Here is a 20,433-nt window from a genome sequence, read left to right as displayed (position 1 = left end):
CACCTGACCAGCCGGCAGGTTCAGACCCAGACCCTCCTCACTGCCAGAAATACAAACTGCATTTAGTCAAGATCCATCTGTTCTGAGTCCAGTTGTGGTTCAAACCCTGTCCACCAGAGGGCAGTGTGCATACAGGTGTTTGTGCCCTGTATTAAGATTTGAGCTCGAGTTGGAGAAATAACAAAATCACTGCTTACTTTCTTAGTTTCTTTAAAACAGAATGCAGCAGAAGTTTTTCTGTTCTGTCGAGCCTCCTTTCCTAAGTCTCCTTTCCTCCTTTCCTCTCCTAGGCCTTGACTCATCTCAGGGCTAAAATCTCCGGCGTATTCTCTGTCATCTCTAACGTGTGTGTGAGCTGGTTCCTGCGTTTACACACGTTGGGATGTTAAAACGTGTTCAGTGTGCACTAATTTATTTAAATGTAATTAAAGTTTACCAATGTGCTGTAATATGTCAGAACTGTGTCTGTCAGTATTGACAGGACGAGCTAATGATTGATTAGTGACATCATCAGTCTGTCAGTCAAACTGTCCTTTAAAAGGAGAATTAACGGGACAGAAGTGTGTTTTTCATTTCTGACTCTCAGAAGAAAAAAGGGTTTGTTTTTTGGGCAGTGGAAGAAAGAGAGGAAAACGAAAGCACGTGTTAGTGTTTGTGTTGATGTTTGTGTTTGTGTTTGTCAGGATGACACCACTTCTCTTGTTGTTTCTTCTCATCTCTTTCTCTGTTGAGGTAAGTTAACGCTGCTGTGAACAGTGAGGTGTTAGTTTAATCATTTCAGTTTCCTGACATCAGCTTGTGTTGCAGTGTTGTCAGTTCTCTCACAGCAGCTTAAAGCTGCACATCACTGCGTCTGTTCAGCGTCAGAATGAACCACATCAGTTAAACATGGTTCATTGTACACAGGCCAAAGTTCACATTATTGTGTCCACCCCTGATTATTAGAATACACTGCAGTTCAGTATCAGTTCACTGATTTTATGTGAGACTGTTCCAAATCCTATCTGTTCCATTGAAATTCCAGTCGTCAGCTCAGAGCTCCGCCCTGAAGCAGGACGACTTCCTGGGACCAGTCCAGTGTCTTGCAAAGAAGTAAGTGTTCTGCTCTCTGATTGGCTGGACGCGATTCTTTTCCTATTTGTCAAACGGTGATAACTGATTTTATTTTTCCTTTGTTTCTGATTGGCAGTTTCACTCGTGAATCATGTGACCTGGTGTTTTGTCCTCCGTGGCAGCGGTGCATAAACGGACGTTGCACCTGCAAACCGGCCAACCTGTGTCCCACAGAGGGCGTGGCCCCGGTGTGCAGCCATGGCAACAAGCAGCTTCGCTCCTATTGCCAGGTAACAACATGTCAGTCATGTCAAGATGTTAAAAACAACATGTCACAGAGACTTTGCATGGCAGAGACTGCTGTCAGTCAAATCGGATCAAACCACACCCACACAGTCCTGATGAAGCAAATATCATGTGAAACATATTTCACATCGGCCTGATCACGAACATCACTGCCCCAGCTGCTTCCTGTTTCTGTAAAGATGATGTGTTTCCTAGGCGATGGCTGTCTCCTGTAGGACACAGAACCCCGTCATGTCCCACTTTGGAGGAACCTGCACAGGTTTGTTCTCAGACACACGCTGACCTTACACCACCCTCCTGCTGAAACCTGCAGGTTTAACGTTTATTTTCACTGACCTTTGTGTTTCTCTCATTTCAGCCGAACAACCAAAGTTCAGCGCCTCGGTAGAGCGAGGCACTGGAGTGGTGAAGCTCTTTGTTCCTGGCACTGGGAACACTGGGAACACTGGGAACACTGGGAGCACTGGGGGATCTGGGGAGGAGGTTCTGGTGTGTGAGGAGTTGTGGGATATGGCTGCTGCCAACGTGGCCTGCAAGGAGAACGGACATCCACTGTGAGCGGGGACAGGAATCACCTGACATCCAGTTTGATCATGGTAACAATGATTGATTGATTGATTGATTGTAATGTAACTTTATGTTTTTGTGTGTGTGCAGCGGCGCCGCGTCCACCGGCACCGTGTCGTACACTTCCTTGAAGAGCTACCACAGCAACCAGCAGTTGCCGGGCAAATGTGTGAGCATCCGTTGCCAAGGTTACGAGAACTCCCTGGCTGAATGTGTGATCTATGACAAGGTCAACCCTGACAACGGGAATGTTGCTATGGCAACCTGTGTGCAGACACCAGGTCAGTGAGGAGTGTGTGTTTGTGTTCTGTTCTTTTCTGTCCTGTCATCAGTGTGACATTTGTGTGCGTCTGTGTGTTTCAGAAGAGGAGTGCGACTTCAGGTGTGTGAGCGGGAAGTGTGTGTCTCTCAGTCAGACATGTGACGGCGTTGACGACTGCGGCGACCGAAGTGACGAGATGTGCTGCAAGAGTAAGACACGGGTATCTGGGAACGTGGGAGGAGCCAGAGGCAGCTGGACCTGCTGCAGGTTCATGTCCCTGACAGACATTTCATCACAGAGACCATCCACAGCCACTGTGATCAGGCGTCTTCACGAACCTACAGGAAGTCCAGCTGCCTCTGACTCAGCACCTCAGGGATCCTGTACCACGCCGTGACCCTGCATGTCCTTTCCAGAATGCAGGAACGAAGCTTTCCGCTGCAGCACAGGTGTGTGTTTACGTAAAGAAGCTGTCGGCGATGGACAGATCGACTGTCTGGGTGGAGAGGATGAATCAAAGAAACACACAAGTACCAGCAACACACACACACACACACACACACACACACACACACACACACACACACACACACACACACACTTGCAGTGATAGATTTAAATAAATTTATTTTTCTGTTCCTTGCAGAGACAGAGACGTTGTTCACTCCTCCCACGAACACAGGTAACTACGGTAACACGCTCACAGCCACCGCATCTTTTGTCGCTATGGTAACATGGTTACCACTGTGGCATCCCGCTCAGTGTCATGTTGTAGTTTTTGTGGTGATGAAGATGATGATACGTATCTTTTACTCTTTCTGTTTTCCAGAGTACACCTCTCCTGAAAATGGTACGCAGCTTCTTCCACGAATCGATGATTACACGTTTAGCTGTGACACCTGTGCATGAGTTAAACATGCAGAGGTGGAAGAAGAGCTGGACTTTTTAATGTCAGGCGTGGTTTAAATCCTGTTTTTGTGTAGAAACAAAGATCACAAGAGCACATCTGGAGTCCAGGCTGAGCTGTGGGGTTCCTAAAACAACCGGAGTGAGTGATGAGGATGAGGAAGAGCTGATGCCCAGGAGACGCTTCAGGAGACTGGTGGGAGGACAGCCGACGACACCGGTCAGTGACTCATTTCTTTAACTTTAGAACCACAGAAACAACGTGCTAATGCCGGTAAACCAGCCGGAGCTGATTCCACTGACCTCTGTGCACAGACTCAGATCCAGTGGCAAGTGGCAATAGAGATGAACAGAAGGTTTCACTGTGGAGGAGCTTACATCGGAGGCTGCTGGGTCATCACTGCTGCTCACTGCATCGGGTAGGACACAGGAAGCAGGGCTGGTAGTACAGCTGATCACTGACAGGAGAAGCTGTAGTCGAAGTGATCAATGTGATCAATTTATAATCAATGAATTGATCGTCTGTTTTCCAGGCCCAACCCTTCTCTCTCAGTAACGGACGCTGCAGCTGCTCAGGACGGTCAAACCCTCCCAAAGTATTTAATACTTTAAATTTATATAATAATATACATTTTTTCTGTGTTCTGAATGAAAAAGTTTCTCACTCTACCATTGTCTCTCTCTCTCTCTCTCTCTCTCTCTCTCTCTCTCTCTCTCTCTCTCTCTCACACTAATAGTAATAGTCTCTCGCCCGTTTACCTCCCTCAGGCCTCGTCTCTCTGCGTTCATGGTGAAGCTTTCTCTCTGGAAGAGGAGCAGAGCTCAGGACTCCACAGACATCGTTCCTGTCCATGACGTCCACGTCCACCCTCAGTATGTGTGCATGTTTGTGTGCATGTGTGGTATGAGTGACGGTGTTGGTGACACAGAATGAGAGCAATAAAAATAAAAGTACAACCACATTTCCACCTGTCTCTCACCCACGGACTGAAAAACAGGTACAACCCCTCCACTCGTGAGAACGACATCGCTCTGGTGCAGCTGCAGACACTCCCCATGACTGAGGAGTGTCTGACGGACAACCCCGCGGTCAGTCCGGTCTGCGTTCCCTGGACCACCAGGCTCTTCCATCCCAACCACACCTGCACCATCTCTGGATGGGGACAGAGCACAGGTAGAGCACAGTTCATGGTATCAGATCACAGCACTGTTTACAAACCACGGCAGCGATCAGTGATTCTTTCTCCTTTTATCTGGATGAAATGTCTGTAGGTGGTCGACCGTCTCAGGTCTTACAGTGGGCTAACGTCCGTCTCATCGAAGACTGTGACAGACTGTACGGCGGCAGCTTTAAACCCGGCATGCTCTGTGCTGGTACGTGTGGCTGTATCCTGCTGTCTCGTTGTACAGTTGTGTTCACTGTGTTTTGGAAAAGAGTCCATTTGAGGTTTTTTGTGTGCAGGTGATCTGGACGGCAGTGTGGACGCCTGTCAGGGGGACAACGGAGGTCCTCTGGTGTGTGAGGATGAATTAGGGGTTTCCTACCTGTGGGGCATCGTCAGCTGGGGGCGGGGATGTGGCCGTCCGAGATCACCTGGAGTTTACACACAGGTAAGATGTCTGACATCAGCCTGGAAGATTGGTTTGAAATGTGGAATGTGGACATTCATGGTCCAAAGAGGTTAAACCAAGCTGTTTCCACTTTCCATGCATGTTCCCCTCAGGACGAACTGTCCAGCACCTGTGAGTAATAATCGTGTCTTCCCTCCAGGTTGCTCATTACTTTGAGTGGATCAGAGCTCGTACAGGCTGGTCCTCTGTGACCAGGTTCAACTCCTAACAACACAAACAGCTGCAGCATGTTTCCCTGTGGATGCAGACACGAGCCGACACACTGAGACTGTAACGACACTGTTTGTTTGTTCCTGTGGAAAGTCAATAAAAGCTGTTTCAACCTGTTTGTTCTGTGAAGGTTTGTTAATGTAGTTAAAATAAAATAATGAAATATTTTCCTCTGTTAGCTTTACTCATATGGATTAATGTGTGTTGTCATCTACGACCTTATCACTGTGGACACATATACACATATATACACACATATACACACATGTACACACATATACACACATATACACACATATACACACATATACACACACATACACAGTCTTTGCCCTGGATTGATTCATCTTATTGACCTTGTGTGTGTAGGTGTGTCTTAGTGGGGGTTGTGTTTGTGGTTGTGTGAATGTGTGGGAAAACCCAGACTCCAGCAACCTGACACAGCAACAGTGAACTGCTGTGTCAGTGGTTTGGTTTCCTTCACTGCTGCTGAGTTTAAGCTCAGTCTTCAGTGTCTCAGCACGGTCTGACTCCACTGTGTCTGTGTATCTCAGCTCCTGTGTGTGTGTGTGTGTGTGTGTGTGTGCGTGTGTGTGTGCGTGTGTGTGTGTGTGTGCGTGTGTGTGTGTGTGTGCGTGTGTGTGTGTGTGTGTGTGTGTGTGTGTGTGTGTGTGTGTGTGCGTGTGTGTGTGTGTGAGCTGAAGCCTCAGAGTCTGACTGTTTGATGTGATTTTGAAATGTTTTTATTGATACAGCGTTGAACATTAACCTGTTTGTTCTTCCATCCAGCTGTTTATCCTCCTCGGGGTCGCAGAGGCCTGCCTCCTGTCCCAGCATGCATTTCCCTTCTCCCTGCCAGACACTTGGACTTGTCTTAGCAGGAAAAACACCAATAACAGTGACAGTGGCTCAGTTCTGTGCACGTGTCCCTGTAAAGGTGTGACAGCGAGCCAGCATCTGACCCTGGAACTGAAGTGAAATTAGCGTCTCCACTTCACCCGACCTGCATTTTTCCGGACACATGGTTTGTGTGGTTACTGGAACTGAGCTGCTTCACTCTTCATTTACTGTTACGTGACATTACAGCAGATGATTAGTCAGCTGAATCGATCTGGAGTCCGGCCTGTGTACGCACTGACAGGACGAGCTAATGATTGATCGCTGACAACATCAGTGGACAGAGGAGATATCAGGTAATCAGAGGACGAGCTCCCTCACGCAGAGAATAACTGTCTGTATCTGCAGCTGCTTCTTCATTTGAAACTGTATTTTATTATTTATCACGTTGTGTATGAGCAGGAGAGGAAAAGGAGTGACGCTGCAGCACCGTGAGTTCCTGTTTGTCAGCATGAAGCCGGGCAAAGCTTCTCTTCTGCTGCTGCTTCTTCTCGTCATTCGCTCTGAAACTGTGAGTTTCAAACAGCTTTCGTCATTTGGTTTGTCTCAGTGTTTAGTTTTTATTTTTGTTTACCGTCTGTGAAGACGCTGAGTGCAGGACAGAGGTCTTACATAGAACAGTGTTGTGATGCAGCTGAGTATGAATTAATCCACTGTGTTTTAACTGCTTCTTCCTTCAGATCCCACAGAGAGCACATTTTCCAACCATCCCACCCTCAACCACAGCCCCCACCCAGGAACCCACCACTCCCACCCCCACAACCGCTCCATCGCCTGAGGCAGACAAGTTTCTGGGTCCACCTGAGTGCCTGGAAAAGAAGTAGGTGTATGTTCAGTGGCTCTGCTTCTTCCTTTGGTTGTGTAACTTTCTTTGTTGTGTGTAACAGTTTTTTCCTCTTTGCATTTGCATACTTTAAGAAAACACCTGAGCAGCGAGTCCAGTCTGACAGAGTTCACTCAGTTTTTGATCTGCCTGTGATAATCTGTGTATCAGTACTGTGAGATTCATCTGTCATCTGTCTGTCAGGTTAACTCGAGCGTCATGTGACCTGGTGTTTTGTTCTCCGTGGGAACGTTGCATTGAAGGGCAGTGCTCCTGTAAACTGCCCTACCTCTGCCCCATGGAGAACGTGACCCCAGTCTGTGGGCGAGACCACAGGACCTACCGCTCCTACTGCCAGGTAAAGCTCAGCAGCTCAGCCTTTACAGCTCTGACGTGGAACCAGCTGCAGGAAACATGTCACAGAGGAAGTCTGAGCGATAATCATCACAGACCTTCAGCAGCTGGCTGGTTTCAAAGGTGCAACAAAATCAAATTTTCATTTTCTTCCAGGTGATGGCTCTCTCCTGCCGGACGAGGAGACCTGCCATGTCCCACTTTGGGGAACATTGCTCAGGTACATCCAGCACCTTGTTATTTTTAGGCATCGCTGTCATGGTCCTTCTTATAGTGACGGATGCCGTTATCTGTGTCTCATCACAGAACATAACCAGAAGTTTGAGAGTTCGATAGACCGAGACACAGGACTGGTCAGGGTCTTCATCCCTGACCCCAGCAGCCCTGGAGACAGGCAGGAGCTGCTGGTGTGCTGGAAGCTGTGGGACATGGCGGCTGCTAACGTGGTCTGCAAGGAGCACGGGAAGCCACTGTGAGAGGAGGCGTATTTAGTAACACACATGTTCCACACGCACAGTGAGGCTGTTCATCTGTGATCTGTATGAAGCTCATAACACAACCACGTGTCCTGTGCACAGGGGGGCAGCGAATGCTCATTACGTCCCGTACAACGCCCTGACAACCGGCCATCGCACCAAGCTGTTCCCAGGAAACTGCGTCAGCATCCACTGCCAAGGCTACGAGACCTCGCTGGCCGAGTGTCTAATCTACGACAAGGGCGCGATCGGCGGCAGGAAGGTGGCGACGGCAACCTGCTACGAGCCATCGCTGCAACCGGAAGGTCCGCATTCACCCTTCTGTCACTGATGTACTGATCTGATCTGATCCCGGCAGCAGCAGCGAGCCGCTCCGCGGTGATGCGCCGGGCTCAGAGAGCCGCGCGGCCGTTTGTCACGTTGCCTCCGTGTGCGTGTGTTTCAGGCGACTGCGGCTTCAAGTGTGCCAACGGGAAGTGCGTGTCTCTGAACCACACATGTGACGGAGTGGACAGCTGTGGCGACCGCAGTGATGAAATGTGCTGCAAAAGTAAACACACGCACACACGCACGCACACTCACGCACACGCACGCACATACACACACACACGGATGTGATGACAGTGCATGTCCCGTCTCTCACGTGTCAGAATGCAGGAGGGATGCTTTCCGCTGTAAGACGGGTGTGTGTGTCCATAAGAAAGCGCTGCATGATGGACAGATGGACTGTCTGGATGGCGAGGATGAATCGACCAAACACGAACCTGTCAACAAAAGTGAGACACACACTTTCAGACATGTTGAAATCAGCCTCACTCCCATTCAACGAGGCTTCTGTGCTTTTAAATTATTTTCATTCAGTGTGTGAACAGACCTGATGGTCTCTGTCTCTGTCACTGTCTCTGTCTCTGTCACCGTCTCTGTCACTGTCCTGACCTTCTGTTAATTATCCACAGAGTCACAGGAGCAGCACAGACTGCTGAAAACTTCAGGTACGACTGTGACACACACACACAGACACACACACACAGACACACAGACACACACACACACACACACACACAGACACACACACACAGACACACAGACACAGACACACACACACAGACACACACACACACACACACAGACACACACACACACACACCGTCCTGCAGGTCGTCCTGATGATACTAACGTGTTTATTTCTTTATTTCAGAGTACGTCTCTCCTAAAACAGGTACGTGACCCACACTGACAAACTCTCAGCATCAGTTTATCAGAAGGGGTATTTCACTTTATGGCCAAAAGTATGTGGACATCCCTGAAGACCTACAGCAGACCAGGTCTCATCACAGCCAGATGTGAATCTAATCAACATGTGTGTCTAGAAACGAGGACCAACAGAAAACAGCTGGAGTCCAAGTTACAGTGCGGGATCCCCAATGCGACCACGGTGAACGACGTGGAGGTGGAGACGAGAGGAACGGGCATCCGAGTCAAGAGAGTGGTCGGAGGAGTCCCGGCCAAACCGGTCAGTTAGGGACACGTCTGCTGGTCTCTGTCTGTCTGTCCACAGAGCCAGCACATTGGTTTAAAGCTAAAACTAAATTATGATGAAGTATCATCGTGTCCCCTGTTTGTCCCTGCTTGTCTGCAGACTCAGATCCAGTGGCAGATCGCTCTGGAGGAGCACAGGAAGGTCGACTGTGGAGGAGCTTACATCGGAGGCTGCTGGGTGATCACTGCGGCTCACTGCGTCAGGTGGGACGGATGCAGGTGTTGGACCTGTGATCTCTCCATTCAGAACCAACATGAGATGTTGTGAATACACACATTTGTAATCAGGCCTTGACAGTGGGTGTAATAGCAGTGGGGTTAGGGTCGTCTCAGTTCACAGTCTCAGCTGTCTCTTGGTGTGAAAGTGGTGGTCTCTGTCCTTCCGTCTCTAACCCATGTCTCTCTCACAGACCCAACCCCTCTGCCTTCAAGGTGAAGTTTTCTCTCTGGAAGAAAACCAGAGCTCAGAACACCACTGACATTGTTCCTGTCGAAGACATTCGTATCCACCCCAGGTATGAACGTGTCTCTGTCTGTGAACACGCAGCGAAACATGAACTGAACCAACAGGCTGAGCAAAGGTGTAACAACGATTTGCTTACGTTGACGTCCTGCAGGTACAACGCCAGCAGCTACGAGAACGACATTGCTCTGGTGAAGCTGGAGAAGCTTCCATACAAGGACAAATGTTTGGAGGACAATCCGGCCGTCAGCGCCGTCTGTGTCCCCTGGTCCACCCACCTCTTTCAGCCCAACCACACCTGCAGCATCTCTGGGTGGGGACGAACCGCAGGTATGTATGTTACTGTCCAGCTTCTCTGTCATGGTGCAGGAGGAAGTTAGGAGAAGAACCAGGTCGTCCTGTGGTGAGGACACCTGAGGAAATACCTCAGGTGAAGGTGAGAGAAGTGAAAATGAGTCGGCCTTTGAAATAAGTACCGATCGTACCTGTGTGTGCAGACGGCAGAGCGGCTCAGGTGTTGCTCTGGGCCAACGTGTCCCTCATCAACGACTGCCAGAGGTTCTACAAAGATCGCTTCAAACCAGGCATGATGTGTGCAGGTGGGTGTGTGTGCGTGGCTCCTGATTTATATTCACTGAAGCAGGAAGCTACACAGGTGTACGTGTGTGTGTGTGTGTGTGCAGGTGACCTGGATGGCAGCGTGGACTCGTGTCAGGGGGACAGTGGAGGTCCTCTGGTTTGTGAAGATGAACTGGGCGTGTCCTACCTGTGGGGCATCGTCAGCTGGGGAGAGAGGTGTGGTCAGCCTGGATTCCCCGGAGTTTATACACAGGTAAAACACCATCGGACATTAAACGTGTTTATTTAGACGTTTGGATTTTTCAAACAGCGTCACATGAACGTTCATCTCGTCCTCCTCTCTCTGGCAGGTGGCTCATTACTTTGAGTGGATCAGACTTCACACAGGTTGGCCTGCAGTCACCAAGTTTAACTCCTGATAAAGCGCGCACACACACGCACACACACACACGCACACTCACACACACACACACGCACACACACACACTCACACACCTGTACTCTGTCAGTGTGTTACCAGTCACTTGTTGATGAACGCTTTGTTTGCCTGTTTTTATTTTTTGTTTCTGTGTCCAACACAACACTGACATCCATTTAGCGTGTTAGCATTTTAGCCTGATCGGTTTCCATAACGACCAGGTGACATACAGCTGTCTAAGTGTACTGCTACCAAAATAAAAGCTTGTGTTTCCACGTCTCTCCAGTTGAAGCTGGCGTCTGTGTCCTGCTGAGTGAAGGATGAGTAATGAGTCAGAGACACACGATGTCAACTTGTCATTTTTAGTTTTTAATAAAGTCCCACAGCCGCGACAGAAGCATGGAAACAAACATTTTTCAGAAACAATGACGACAAAAAAAAAGAGTACAAAAATTATATTTAATGTCAGAAAAAAAAAAGAAAATGAAGAAAGATCTCAGGTGGTTCTTTGATCCAGCGGCAGCTGCAGCTGAATGGCTCCTCTCAGCCTCCGCAGATCCTCCTCCACCTGCACACGGTTTAACACACACTGTAAGTCCTGCATCTCAGCGACGCACAGGTGTGAACTGGATATTTCAGCTGACACACTCCTCTGTGTTTACCTCTGACGTGTGTGTGTGTGTGTGTGTGTGTGTGTGTGTGTGTGTTCACCTTTGCCAGTTCGTCTTTGAGCTCGTTGTATTTGTGAACGTTGAATTTCTGTGTAGATGCTTTCTGGTAGAAAAAGTGAAGGAACTGACGATTCCTGACATCTGGACAGATGAAATCCTACACACACACACACACACACACACACACACACGGTCATTCCCTAGCTCCACACATGACGTGTCCCCGTATGACAGTGAATAAAAAAAGATGAAGAAGAGAAGAACAGGGTTCTTCTACCTGTTTGGTGAGGACGTAGTAGGCGAAGAAGATCATGCTGGTGGTGTAAGAGATGAAGTAGGTGACTGGCTCCATGATGTCCCAGGCAAACACATACCTTTCACACACACACACACACACACACACACACACACACACACACATTATTACAGGCTACCTGGGAGCCGCAGTAAACTGTGAGTGTGTGTGTTCATTACCAGGTGAGGTAACCCAGGAATCCTCCCTGCAGAGACAGGTAGGCAAGCCCCACCCACCCCAGCATGGATGCCTTATACTCCGCCTCCTGCACCATCTGGGCAGTCACCTGTACACACACACACACACACAGGTGTCAGTGTCAGCGGCCGTTCTCGGCGCTCAGGATCAGCAGGATCAGCAGGATCAGATGTGTGGGACCTTCTCCAGCGGCCTCAGCTGCTCTCTGAGCTGCTCCCGTCTCATCAGCAGCTCCGAGTGTTGGATGTGCTGCTGCTGAGGAAGCGTCAGAGCCGAGTGAAGCAGGTGAACCACGTACTTCATGTCATCCGGACCCAGCACGTGTTCATGAGACGACCCTGACGCACAGAGAGAGACCACGTGTCACTGCTGAAACATTCATCCATTCACATTACAGAGGTCAGTCTGAAGTACCGACCGTCCCCTGGAGACACGCACTGTCCCCTGGAGACACGCACTGACCGCACCTTGTCCAAGTGAGCGCACGTTGTACGTGACGTCGTTGATGACGAGCTGGAAATCTTTATTTAAAACCGTTTCCATGAAGGTGCACGAGGAGATTCTCTGTCCATCTGAAAGAAGAGAAGCTGTAGTTGGGTTTCGTGTTTGATTTCTTGTGTACTTGTTGTGTTGTTGTGTTATTGTGTGTGTTGCTGTGCAGTCCTCTCTTTGGCTTCCGGTCCTGCTCAGAGTTCACGTGAGCGCGCGTTACCTCCGTTGAGCAGGGTGGCGCTGTGAACGCCGGGGTCTCTGGCGGTGATGTCTCGCAGCAGGTCTCCCACTGTGGTCAGCATGGGCGTCAGGGTGAAGCGACACTGCTGACCGGCAGGGAGACGCAGAGAGAGGACCGGGCGGCCGAGGCTGTAACGAACAGACACGTCTGACAGAGACAGAGAGACGTACACACCTGTTACACACACACATTTAACCAATGAGCTTTAGAGATGTTGGCAGGTGCATTTGAGAAGTTCAGACAGAGCAAGGCAGGCTGCTTTATGCTAAGCTAGGCTAATGATGTCCTGACTGTGACTGTGTCTTCTGTATTTACCCGGATGTCCGTCTGTTCTGTTTCTGTTTGGAAAGAAAAGACAGAGACGGAGACAGTTTACCTTTGTTCAGAGGCTGACTGCTGTACCTGAAGGCACCACGGGCTGACCAGGCTGGACTGGACTGACAGAGAAAAATACACCATTGTTATTATTAGTGTCACAGATCAGACAGGATGCTCCCTGACAGTCTTGGATTTGAACCGACAACCTTTTAACACAGTCATCTTTCTTTGTGTTGGCTTTTTTTCCTGTGTCTGACCAGTGAAGTTGTTTTAATGTCTAAACCTTTAACCGCAGAGGTGGCAGGTGAGGACACGCCCACGTGAATCATGTTCTGGATCAGAGGCGTGGTTACAGAAACAAGACAGAAACGCTGAATGGGTGAGGGACAAAGAGAAAGAAATGCAGGGTGTTGTGGTTTAAAGTAGAAATGTTAGTGGCTGCTTTTGTGAGTTTGAGTAAAAAGTGAACATTTTGTGGAAAGTTTCCAGCCGTGGTGTCAGGGACAGACACAGAGGACATTTGGTTTAGTAAAGTCAGTAAAAATGGATGAAAGCTGAAACATTTATCCCAAGTTTTAAACTTTAAACTCTTCACATCTGAAGTTTATAAAAGGTAAAACTCTTAAATGTTGAACTCACTGTGTAGATTTGGAGTCTTTTGGTTGGAGAGCAGCAGAAACCGAACCTGCAGAGAAACCTGGAGGCAAACATGACGAGAACGAACCGAAGAGCTCCAACTTCTTTTCAGAGTCATAAAGCAGCAACATGAAGGTGTGAGGCGTCATTGAGGCGAGTAGAAACAGGTTTCATGGCCGGCTGAACCGCGGGAGGAGGAGCAGCAGCGTTAACTCTTCCCTGACTGGAAGAGTCGGTTGTTTAAAGAAGCAGATAAACACTCAGATAAACAGGTTCTGTTGTTTCTCTGCAGAGAAACAAGTCAGATGTGTATGTCAGATTCCTGCCTCTGCGACCATGGCTGTGGTGCCCCTGAGCCAGGCACCGATCCACCCCAGCTCCCCCGCCGCCCTCTGCCCCAGCGTCTCTACTGCATGTGTCCCCAGGCTGAGGGATCAATGAAGTAATAAACTTATATAACACACTGAATATCACAGAACCTTCGTAAATTTTTTATTTGTGATTTATTTTTAAGTTAAATATTGTTTTCAACAATTCTGCATTCGCATCACAAGGAAAAACAAAAATGACCACATGTAAAACATGCTGCTGCTGCTGCTGCTTGTTCAACTCCCCTAAATACAGGTTAAATAAATAAATACATAGATAAAAATAAATACATGATTTTTGAAACTACAAACAGTGTCAGTGTACCTTTTAATGCAAGTTAACAAGCAAACGTGTTGAGGTATGATGTGCTATTTTATTGCCTCTAAACTCTCTAACATGAATGTGTTGCAGGCTTCATGTCTTCAGTCCTTCAGCCACAGAGGGTCCAGGGATCTTAGTGTTTTACATCGGTGACTTCACTGAAGAAGCTGATCCTCAGAGCAACTTTTCCAGGAGCTGAAACAGAGAAAAGATTCTCAGAGGTCATTTAAATACATATATAAATACAGAGCACAGCTGTAATTAGCAAAAACATGGAGAGACTGAGAGTAACTGAGACTCGACTGCTGCTAACACAAGTCAGTCTCCAGATCCAGTCATGTGATAGCGTGATGACTGAGGTAATACTCACGTCTTCCAAAACTTTAAGCTGCATTCCAGATTTATTTCATCCTTCAGGGAGAAATACAAAAACTAGGTTAAAGATGACACATGAGCACAACAGGCGATCACTTTAGACTTCATAAAAACAATATTTTTGCTGGACCCATCATGTTCACTACTGACCTCAGAGTCTCCAGCCTACAACGTGGACTGTCCATTTCAGCAGACAACAGCTTCACCCCTGAGTCCTGCAGCTGGTTGTCGCGCAGGTCGAGCTCTCTCAGGTGGGCGGGGTTTGACTTAAGAGCCGAGGCCAAAAAAACACAGCTGCTCTCCGTCAAACTGCAGAAGCTCAGTCTGTGCATGGAATAAGACCAATCGTCAGAGGACACGGAAACATTGGATAATCTCACCACAGCTGTGGAGGTTTAACTGTTTAAGTAAGTGAGTAAAGCTTTATAATGATGTCTACAAATCAGTGACTTAGATTATTTCTTTAATGTAAAACTGTGATGTCTCTCACCTTAAGGTCTCCAGTCTACAGTTTGGACTTTCCAGTCCAGCACACAGCAGCTCCACTCCTGAATCCTGCAGCTTGTTATAACTCATGTCCAGCTCTCTCAGACTGCAGGGGTATGACTTCAGAGCTGAAGCCAAAGAAATGCAGCTCCTGTCCGACAAGCTGCAGTGCCTCAAACTGGATCAAGAAAAGAAAACGTCACTATACTAATCACCTGATTTCTTTCAGCCCAAAGAAGAGAAGAACAGCTGCTGGACTGTGAGGAGATATTATAGTGAATTACGGTTAAATCAGAACAGGCCTGATGTTTGTTCCTAACATTTCTGTAAGATTCATTTCAACACAGACTTAAAGTGAGGTGTCCGACCTCAGAATCTCCAGTCTACAGTTTGGACTCTCCAGTCCAGCACACAGCAGCTCCACTCCTGTATCCCGCAGCTTGTTGTTACTCAGGTCCAGCTCTCTCAGGTGGGACGGGCTGGACGTCAGAGCCGAGGCCAGGAGAGAACAGCATCTCTCTAACAGCCAGCACTCGCTCAACCTGAATAAAGAATGGAGAACGAAGCAGCGCTTTATCTTGAAATCTTGAAATGTCTTCAAGAATCTGAAACAAGACTATTTTCCTTTGACTTATTGCTTCTAGATACAGTTTTCCAGAACCAGTGTGACAGTTAAGCTTCAAAGATATGTTTATGGAAACATTATATACAATACAGGACTACTTAAAGTGAGAGGTCTCACCTGAGAGTCTCCAGTCTACAGTTTGGACTCTCTAGTCCAGCACACAGCAGCTCCACTCCTGTCTCCTGCAGCTTGTTGTTACTCAGGTCCAGCTCTCTCAGGTGGGACGGGCTGGACTTCAGAGCCGAGGCCAAGACGTCACAGTGAATATCTGACAGTCGACAGTCAGGAAGGCTGCAGACGTGATGGAAACTCAGTGACTGAACCGAAACACAGACTCCGTGTACCAATCTCTGTTTACACGCAATTCAAATAACTTAGCAATAATACCATGTCTGAAATCCCTGCACCTGCCTTCATAACATCATCAGGTTTACTGCCCCTGTACTTACAGAGCCTTTCTGCAGTTCCTCACAGCCGGGATCAGCCGGAGTCGTCCCTCCTCTGATGTCCTGTTTGCCGTCATGTCCAGTACATCCACCACCTCCTCTAATATCTGCAGCATGTAGGCCAGAGCCGAGCAGTGGATCTCAGACAGTTTTGTTTCTGATCTGTTCTCTGACCTCAGGTACCTCTGGATGTCCTGAAGAACCGAGAGGTCGTTCATCTCCATCAGACAGTGGAAGATGTTGATGCTTCTGTCAGGAGAGATGTTGTAGGTGCTCATCTCCTTCAGGTTGTTGATGGCTCTCTGGATGCTTTCTGGACTGTTCTCTGTCTGACCCAACAGGCCTCCTAAAAGTCTCTGGTTTGACTCCAATGAAAGACCATGAAGGAAGCGAACAAATAGATCCAGGTGGCCATTTTTACTCTTTAATGATTCATCTATTGCTTTTCTCAAGAATATGTCTAATGATGGGTCACAGCTACGAATCCTACTCCAGAGAGTTCCCAGAAAACTCTCCAGTGTCTTGTTATCCTTGTTTATGTGACAGTGAAAAATATAAACCGCAGCCAGAAACTCCTGAATGCTCAGATGAACAAAGCAGTAGACAGTTTTCTGGAAGATCACACTCTCTCTTTTGAAGATCTGTGTACAAACTCCAGAGTAAACCGAGGCCTCTGTGACATCAAGACCACACTGCTCCAGGTCTTCTTGGTAGAACATGATATTTCCTGTCTCCAGATGTTCAAACGCCAGCCTCCCCAGCTTCAGAAGAACGTCCCTGTCAGCCTCCGTCAGCTCCCGTGGACTCGTCTCATGTCCTCCCTCATACTTGTGCTTCTTCCTGTTTGTCTGAACCAGCAGGAAGTGTGAGTACAGGTCAGTCAGGGTCTTGGGCAGCTCTCCTCTCTGCTCTGTGGTCAACATGTGCTCCAGAACTGTAGCAGAGATCCAGCAGAAGACTGGGATCTGACACATGATGTGGAGGCTCCTGGACGTCTTGATGTGTGAGATGATTCTGCTGGACAGCTCTTCATCACTGGATCTCCTCCTGAAGTACTCCTCCTTCTGGGCGTCGGTGAAGCCTCGTACTTCTGTTACCCTGTCCACACACGTAGGAGGGATCTGATTGGCCGCCGCCGGTCGGGAAGTTATCCAGACCAGAGCCGAGGGAAGCAGATTCCCCCGGATGAGGTTTGTCAGCAGCACGTTGACCGATGACTCCTGTGTGACGTCAGACACGACCTCCCTGCTGCTGAAATCCAGTGAAAGTCTGCTTTCATCCAGGCCGTCAAAGATGAACAAGACTTTCCAGACAGCGAGCTTCTCTGCTGGGACCTTCTGTAATGTTGGATGGAAAACATGGAGCAGCCTGAGGAGACTGTACTGCTCATCTCTGACCAAGTTCAGCTCCCTGAACGAAAGCAGAACCAGCAGACTCACGTCTTGGTTTTCCGAGCCCTCGGCCCAGTCCAGACTGAACTTCTGCACTGAGAAGGTTTTTCCAACGCCAGCGACGCCGTTGGTCAGGACGACTCTGATGCGTCTCTGTTGCTCAGGTAAGGCTTTAAAGATTTGGTGGCACCTGATTGGAGCGTCATGGAGGGTCTTCATCTTGTAAACGCTCTCCAGCTGCCTCACCTCATGTTGGGTATTAACCTCTTCACTCTGTCCCTCTGTGATGTAGAGCTCAGTGTAGATCCTGTTGAGGAGGGTTCCACTTCCTGTTTGATCAGTTCCTTCAGTCACACGTTCACATCTCCTCCTCAGACTGATCTTATGTTCATCTAAAACCTCCTGCAGACCTTCGGTCACTGTAGAGTAAAAAGAATAATGAAGAGTTAGCAAAGATTTTTCTGTCCGGTATCCTGAAGATGAATAAAGGGACTCTGTAAATAAAGAAAAAACATTATTATAAAAGGACACAGAAAAGTGTGACTGGTCTGACCGTCTGCAGTGCTGGTCTGACTGGGTGTCTGTTGTCCAGGTCTTGTTTTGGATCTTCTTCCACACTGGAGACAGTCTTCAGATGAGCCAGATGGGTCCTCGTTTGAGGCGACGTGGACGCTGAAGGACCATTGTCCACAGTTTAAACTCCTGTGGTCCTGGGCACAGCTGGACAGCAGCTCCTCCTCTGCAGAAAAACTACTCCCCTTCCTCTCTCTGTGGAGATGAAGGCAGCGTGTTCTCACCAACAAACCTCCACTTAATCATTTTTCATTTATTTTTTTAGCATCAAAATTTTAGTATCAACCCAGACGACGTATTTTAATATGTATGGTCTGACGTGCTTTTCCTCTTCCTCAGTGGGCTCCAAACAGAGCTCTGGTCAGAAGTGTGTCTGAGTAGAGTCAGAGTTTGACACATACTGAGAACTTTCTACTTCTGATTTTATGGCTCTTCTTACTCTGAAGTCTGAAGGCTGAGTCTCAGGACTGAGGCCGGGGAAACAAGTTAAAAACACATCATGCTTTCTGCGTTGTTTTAAATCCTCTTACTCTGTGTGTGCAGGAGGCACAGGTTTGGTGTTGAACGTCACAGGGTGTCCCATGGACCGTTCACTCCTCAGAGACACACAGGTGAGTCCTGGAGACTCTGCTCGCTTCTTCTCTTCCACCACACAAATGCTCATCTTCAGCATTTCTGATGGTCTGAGAGGTAAACTGGTAACACAACAGACACACAAACACACTAAATGAACATAATCAGAATTAGCAGTGATCTACTTTAATGTTATTCTGTATTTGTATCATTCATTTTCCTACATTTAAATTTACACAATAAAATAATCGGGATGTGAATCTCTCTGTGACTTCCTGTGCAGACTCCTGCTGCCGCCACCTGATCCCAAACACCTTCCAGGTGAGTTGCAGTCCATCAACGAGCCCAGCGACTCTTTCTGTCTTTGTCAGCGCAGTGATATGACCCCGTCGGCCCCTCCCGGCCCCACAGGCCTCCTCTGGAGCCGGTTTCCATCCAAATTTAATGCAAATTTCTCTCCTCTCCTGCTGTGTGAATGTGATCTGTCTGTTTGCAGGTGCAGATAAATATATGTAGTTTGGAAAGCACCAGAGGTTTTCGCACCTGAGTCCCACACTCGCCTGCTGTTGAATTACAGAGGCGGTGAACCTGGTTTCACCTCGGCCTGTCTGTGGCTCAGTCTGAGTCCACTGTCGGAAAATGTGCGACACAAAAAAGCGTCAAAGCTTCGAGAAGGAGGAAAAAGCAGGTTCAGTCGTTCTGCTTTAAAAACATGACAAAAACAATCAGTGGATCAAAATAATGTGTAAAATCCTTCAAATGTTCTGAGGAAATAGATCAGTTTCATAACGACACCACAATGTGTCGTATGTGAAACTGCAAGTTACTCAGTCTGAAAACAGCTGCTCAGGACATGAGTGAACCCTGAGGAACTGTGAGCTGGTAACTGACAGAGACCGAGACCTGAGAGACGGAGACACGTCTAAAATAAGCCTGATGAATCAGACATGTTTCCAGCCACAGAGCTGTAACCAGAGCAGGGTGTGCAGAAAGGTCAGCTCAGGCGTTTCCAGCTGTGTGAACTGACCGAACGGTTCAAGCCTGCAGGAGAAAAATACAACGAACACAACAACAACACAATCTGTTGTTCAACACAAGTGACAAACACTGACACCGACCTTTGCTGCTTTAGATATCCAGGTGAAGCTCATCGGGTCTGTTCGCTCTCAGAGAGACAGAGACAGAGAGACGGAAACAGAAAGCAAAAGATGTCTCTCCCTAATCTCCCAGGCTGGGCTGAGGGGGAGGGGGGCGGAGCCTGCTCATCAGCTGTTTACAGGAAACGTTACGACATGGAAATTAACCCATAACCCATTTCTGTCAAAACACGAATGAACAGAGAGCAGTGGTCTACAGTGGTCTGTCTCTCTCTGTCTCTGTCTCTCTCTCTCTCTCTCTCTCTCTCTCTCTCTCTCTGATTCTCAGCCGTTTAACGGATGATCAACTAAGTTGTTACCGGAGAAGTGAAGTAAAACCGACAGTCGCTGTGTTGACGTGGACTTTAAATCATAAACCGCCAGCTGCGCGTTACACAACAACAACTATAATAATAATAATAATAATAGTAATAATAATAATCATCATAATCATCATCATAACCGGCCTCACCTTCAGCCGCCGTCCTCTGCTCTGAGGTCAGCCAGGTGGTCAGAGAAAAAACAGCAACTTCCTGTTTAAAATAAACCCAGTTTATTCCGCGGTGTGTCCTCAGGGTGGCACCACTGTTCTGTCAGACACTGACAGAAACACACACACACACACACACTTGCATTCTTCTATGTGTGTGTGTATTAATGGATTATCTCTCTATGCATTCTCATGTCAGTGTAATGAATGAAACAGCCAGAAGCCTCGATACTAAACCTAATAAAACAACTGTGTGTGTGTGGTGTGTGTGTGTGTGTGTGTGTGTGTGTGTGTGTGTGTGTGTGTGTGTGT

At 48.0% G+C, this 20,433-nt stretch overlaps 4 protein-coding genes across 13 annotated transcripts; 2 read left to right on the top strand and 2 right to left on the bottom strand.

Moving 5' to 3' along the window:
• The first annotated feature begins 678 nt into the window (after positions 1-678).
• Positions 679-5,103, top strand: LOC121177345 (complement factor I-like). The gene is made up of 18 exons (XM_041031646.1): positions 679-732; positions 1,025-1,092; positions 1,190-1,343; positions 1,555-1,618; positions 1,718-1,913; positions 2,017-2,207; positions 2,290-2,397; positions 2,605-2,718; positions 2,835-2,870; positions 3,018-3,038; positions 3,172-3,314; positions 3,410-3,513; positions 3,628-3,690; positions 3,863-3,967; positions 4,093-4,268; positions 4,367-4,468; positions 4,557-4,705; positions 4,866-5,103. Exons 1-18 carry the CDS (start codon positions 685-687, stop codon positions 4,932-4,934), a joined length of 1,911 nt encoding a protein of 636 aa, XP_040887580.1. The 5' UTR covers positions 679-684; the 3' UTR covers positions 4,935-5,103.
• An 893-nt stretch (positions 5,104-5,996) lies between these two features.
• cfi (complement factor I) lies at positions 5,997-10,760 on the top strand. 2 transcript variants are annotated; one of them, XM_041031641.1, is made up of 18 exons: positions 5,997-6,129; positions 6,236-6,344; positions 6,514-6,653; positions 6,861-7,014; positions 7,167-7,230; positions 7,317-7,482; positions 7,589-7,791; positions 7,932-8,036; positions 8,137-8,262; positions 8,443-8,478; positions 8,685-8,705; positions 8,857-8,999; positions 9,126-9,229; positions 9,436-9,540; positions 9,643-9,818; positions 9,986-10,087; positions 10,172-10,320; positions 10,418-10,760. In XM_041031641.1, the coding sequence occupies exons 2-18, from the start codon at positions 6,285-6,287 to the stop codon at positions 10,484-10,486; spliced, it is 1,923 nt and encodes a 640-aa protein (XP_040887575.1). In that variant the 5' UTR covers positions 5,997-6,129; positions 6,236-6,284; the 3' UTR covers positions 10,487-10,760. The 2 variants fall into 2 exon arrangements, with proteins under 2 accessions (XP_040887575.1, XP_040887574.1); XM_041031640.1 differs by lacking the exon at positions 5,997-6,129 and having other exon boundaries at positions 6,138-6,344.
• Positions 10,761-10,833: 73 nt separating this feature from the next.
• Positions 10,834-13,489, bottom strand: LOC121177390 (calcium uniporter protein, mitochondrial-like). The gene is made up of 9 exons (XM_041031722.1): positions 13,340-13,489; positions 12,759-12,819; positions 12,362-12,529; positions 12,117-12,221; positions 11,830-11,987; positions 11,631-11,737; positions 11,434-11,530; positions 11,197-11,313; positions 10,834-11,053 (listed from the first exon to the last, which is right to left on the bottom strand). Exons 1-9 carry the CDS (start codon positions 13,409-13,411, stop codon positions 10,982-10,984), a joined length of 957 nt encoding a protein of 318 aa, XP_040887656.1. The 5' UTR covers positions 13,412-13,489; the 3' UTR covers positions 10,834-10,981.
• Positions 13,490-13,815: 326 nt separating this feature from the next.
• LOC121177319 (protein NLRC3-like) lies at positions 13,816-20,134 on the bottom strand. Of its 9 annotated transcripts, XM_041031602.1 has the most exons (12): positions 20,104-20,134; positions 19,614-19,764; positions 19,039-19,124; positions 18,453-18,617; positions 17,903-18,117; positions 15,962-17,768; positions 15,630-15,803; positions 15,256-15,429; positions 14,892-15,065; positions 14,552-14,725; positions 14,397-14,437; positions 13,816-14,221 (listed from the first exon to the last, which is right to left on the bottom strand). In XM_041031602.1, exons 2-11 carry the CDS (start codon positions 19,644-19,646, stop codon positions 14,428-14,430), a joined length of 3,012 nt encoding a protein of 1,003 aa, XP_040887536.1. In that variant the 5' UTR covers positions 19,647-19,764; positions 20,104-20,134; the 3' UTR covers positions 13,816-14,221; positions 14,397-14,427. The 9 variants fall into 9 exon arrangements, with proteins under 9 accessions (XP_040887536.1, XP_040887541.1, XP_040887542.1 ...); XM_041031607.1 differs by lacking the exon at positions 20,104-20,134 and having other exon boundaries at positions 14,892-14,899; positions 15,264-15,429; positions 19,614-20,093; XM_041031608.1 differs by lacking the exon at positions 20,104-20,134 and having other exon boundaries at positions 14,892-14,925; positions 15,290-15,429; positions 19,614-20,093.
• Between the last annotated feature and the right edge of the window lie 299 nt (positions 20,135-20,433).

The sequence above is a fragment of the Toxotes jaculatrix genome, chromosome 23 (assembly GCF_017976425.1).
Source record: "Toxotes jaculatrix isolate fToxJac2 chromosome 23, fToxJac2.pri, whole genome shotgun sequence".
In the NCBI taxonomy this organism is placed as follows: domain Eukaryota; kingdom Metazoa; phylum Chordata; class Actinopteri; family Toxotidae; genus Toxotes; species Toxotes jaculatrix.
Note: the sequence above shows the minus strand (reverse complement) of the source record. Positions and strands in the feature narration are given on the sequence as shown.

Bases quoted from the DNA above. Each gene is read 5' to 3' on its own strand.
- LOC121177390 (XM_041031722.1), bottom strand. From the start codon at position 13,411: ATGTTTGCCTCCAGGTTTCTCTGCAGGTTCGGTTTCTGCTGCTCTCCA. The intron at 12,530-12,758 runs GTAAACTGTCTC...TGTCTCTGTCAG, and splicing joins CAGTCAGCCTCTGAACAAAG to ACGTGTCTGTTCGTTACAGC. The intron at 11,314-11,433 runs GTAGAAGAACCC...GTGTGTGTGTAG, and splicing joins ACTACGTCCTCACCAAACAG to GATTTCATCTGTCCAGATGT.
- cfi (XM_041031640.1), top strand. From the start codon at position 6,228: ATGAGCAGGAGAGGAAAAGGAGTGACGCTGCAGCACCGTGAGTTCCTG. The intron at 8,479-8,684 runs GTACGACTGTGA...TCTTTATTTCAG, and splicing joins CAGACTGCTGAAAACTTCAG to AGTACGTCTCTCCTAAAACA. The intron at 9,541-9,642 runs GTATGAACGTGT...GACGTCCTGCAG, and splicing joins GACATTCGTATCCACCCCAG to GTACAACGCCAGCAGCTACG.
- LOC121177345 (XM_041031646.1), top strand. From the start codon at position 685: ATGACACCACTTCTCTTGTTGTTTCTTCTCATCTCTTTCTCTGTTGAG. The intron at 1,344-1,554 runs GTAACAACATGT...TGTGTTTCCTAG, and splicing joins AGCTTCGCTCCTATTGCCAG to GCGATGGCTGTCTCCTGTAG. The intron at 4,269-4,366 runs GTAGAGCACAGT...AAATGTCTGTAG, and splicing joins TGGATGGGGACAGAGCACAG to GTGGTCGACCGTCTCAGGTC.
- LOC121177319 (XM_041031602.1), bottom strand. From the start codon at position 19,646: ATGAGCTTCACCTGGATATCTAAAGCAGCAAAG. The intron at 15,804-15,961 runs GTAAGTACAGGG...TCACGTCTGCAG, and splicing joins AGGAACTGCAGAAAGGCTCT to CCTTCCTGACTGTCGACTGT. The intron at 14,726-14,891 runs GTGAGAGACATC...TTCCATGCACAG, and splicing joins TGTAGACTGGAGACCTTAAG to ACTGAGCTTCTGCAGTTTGA.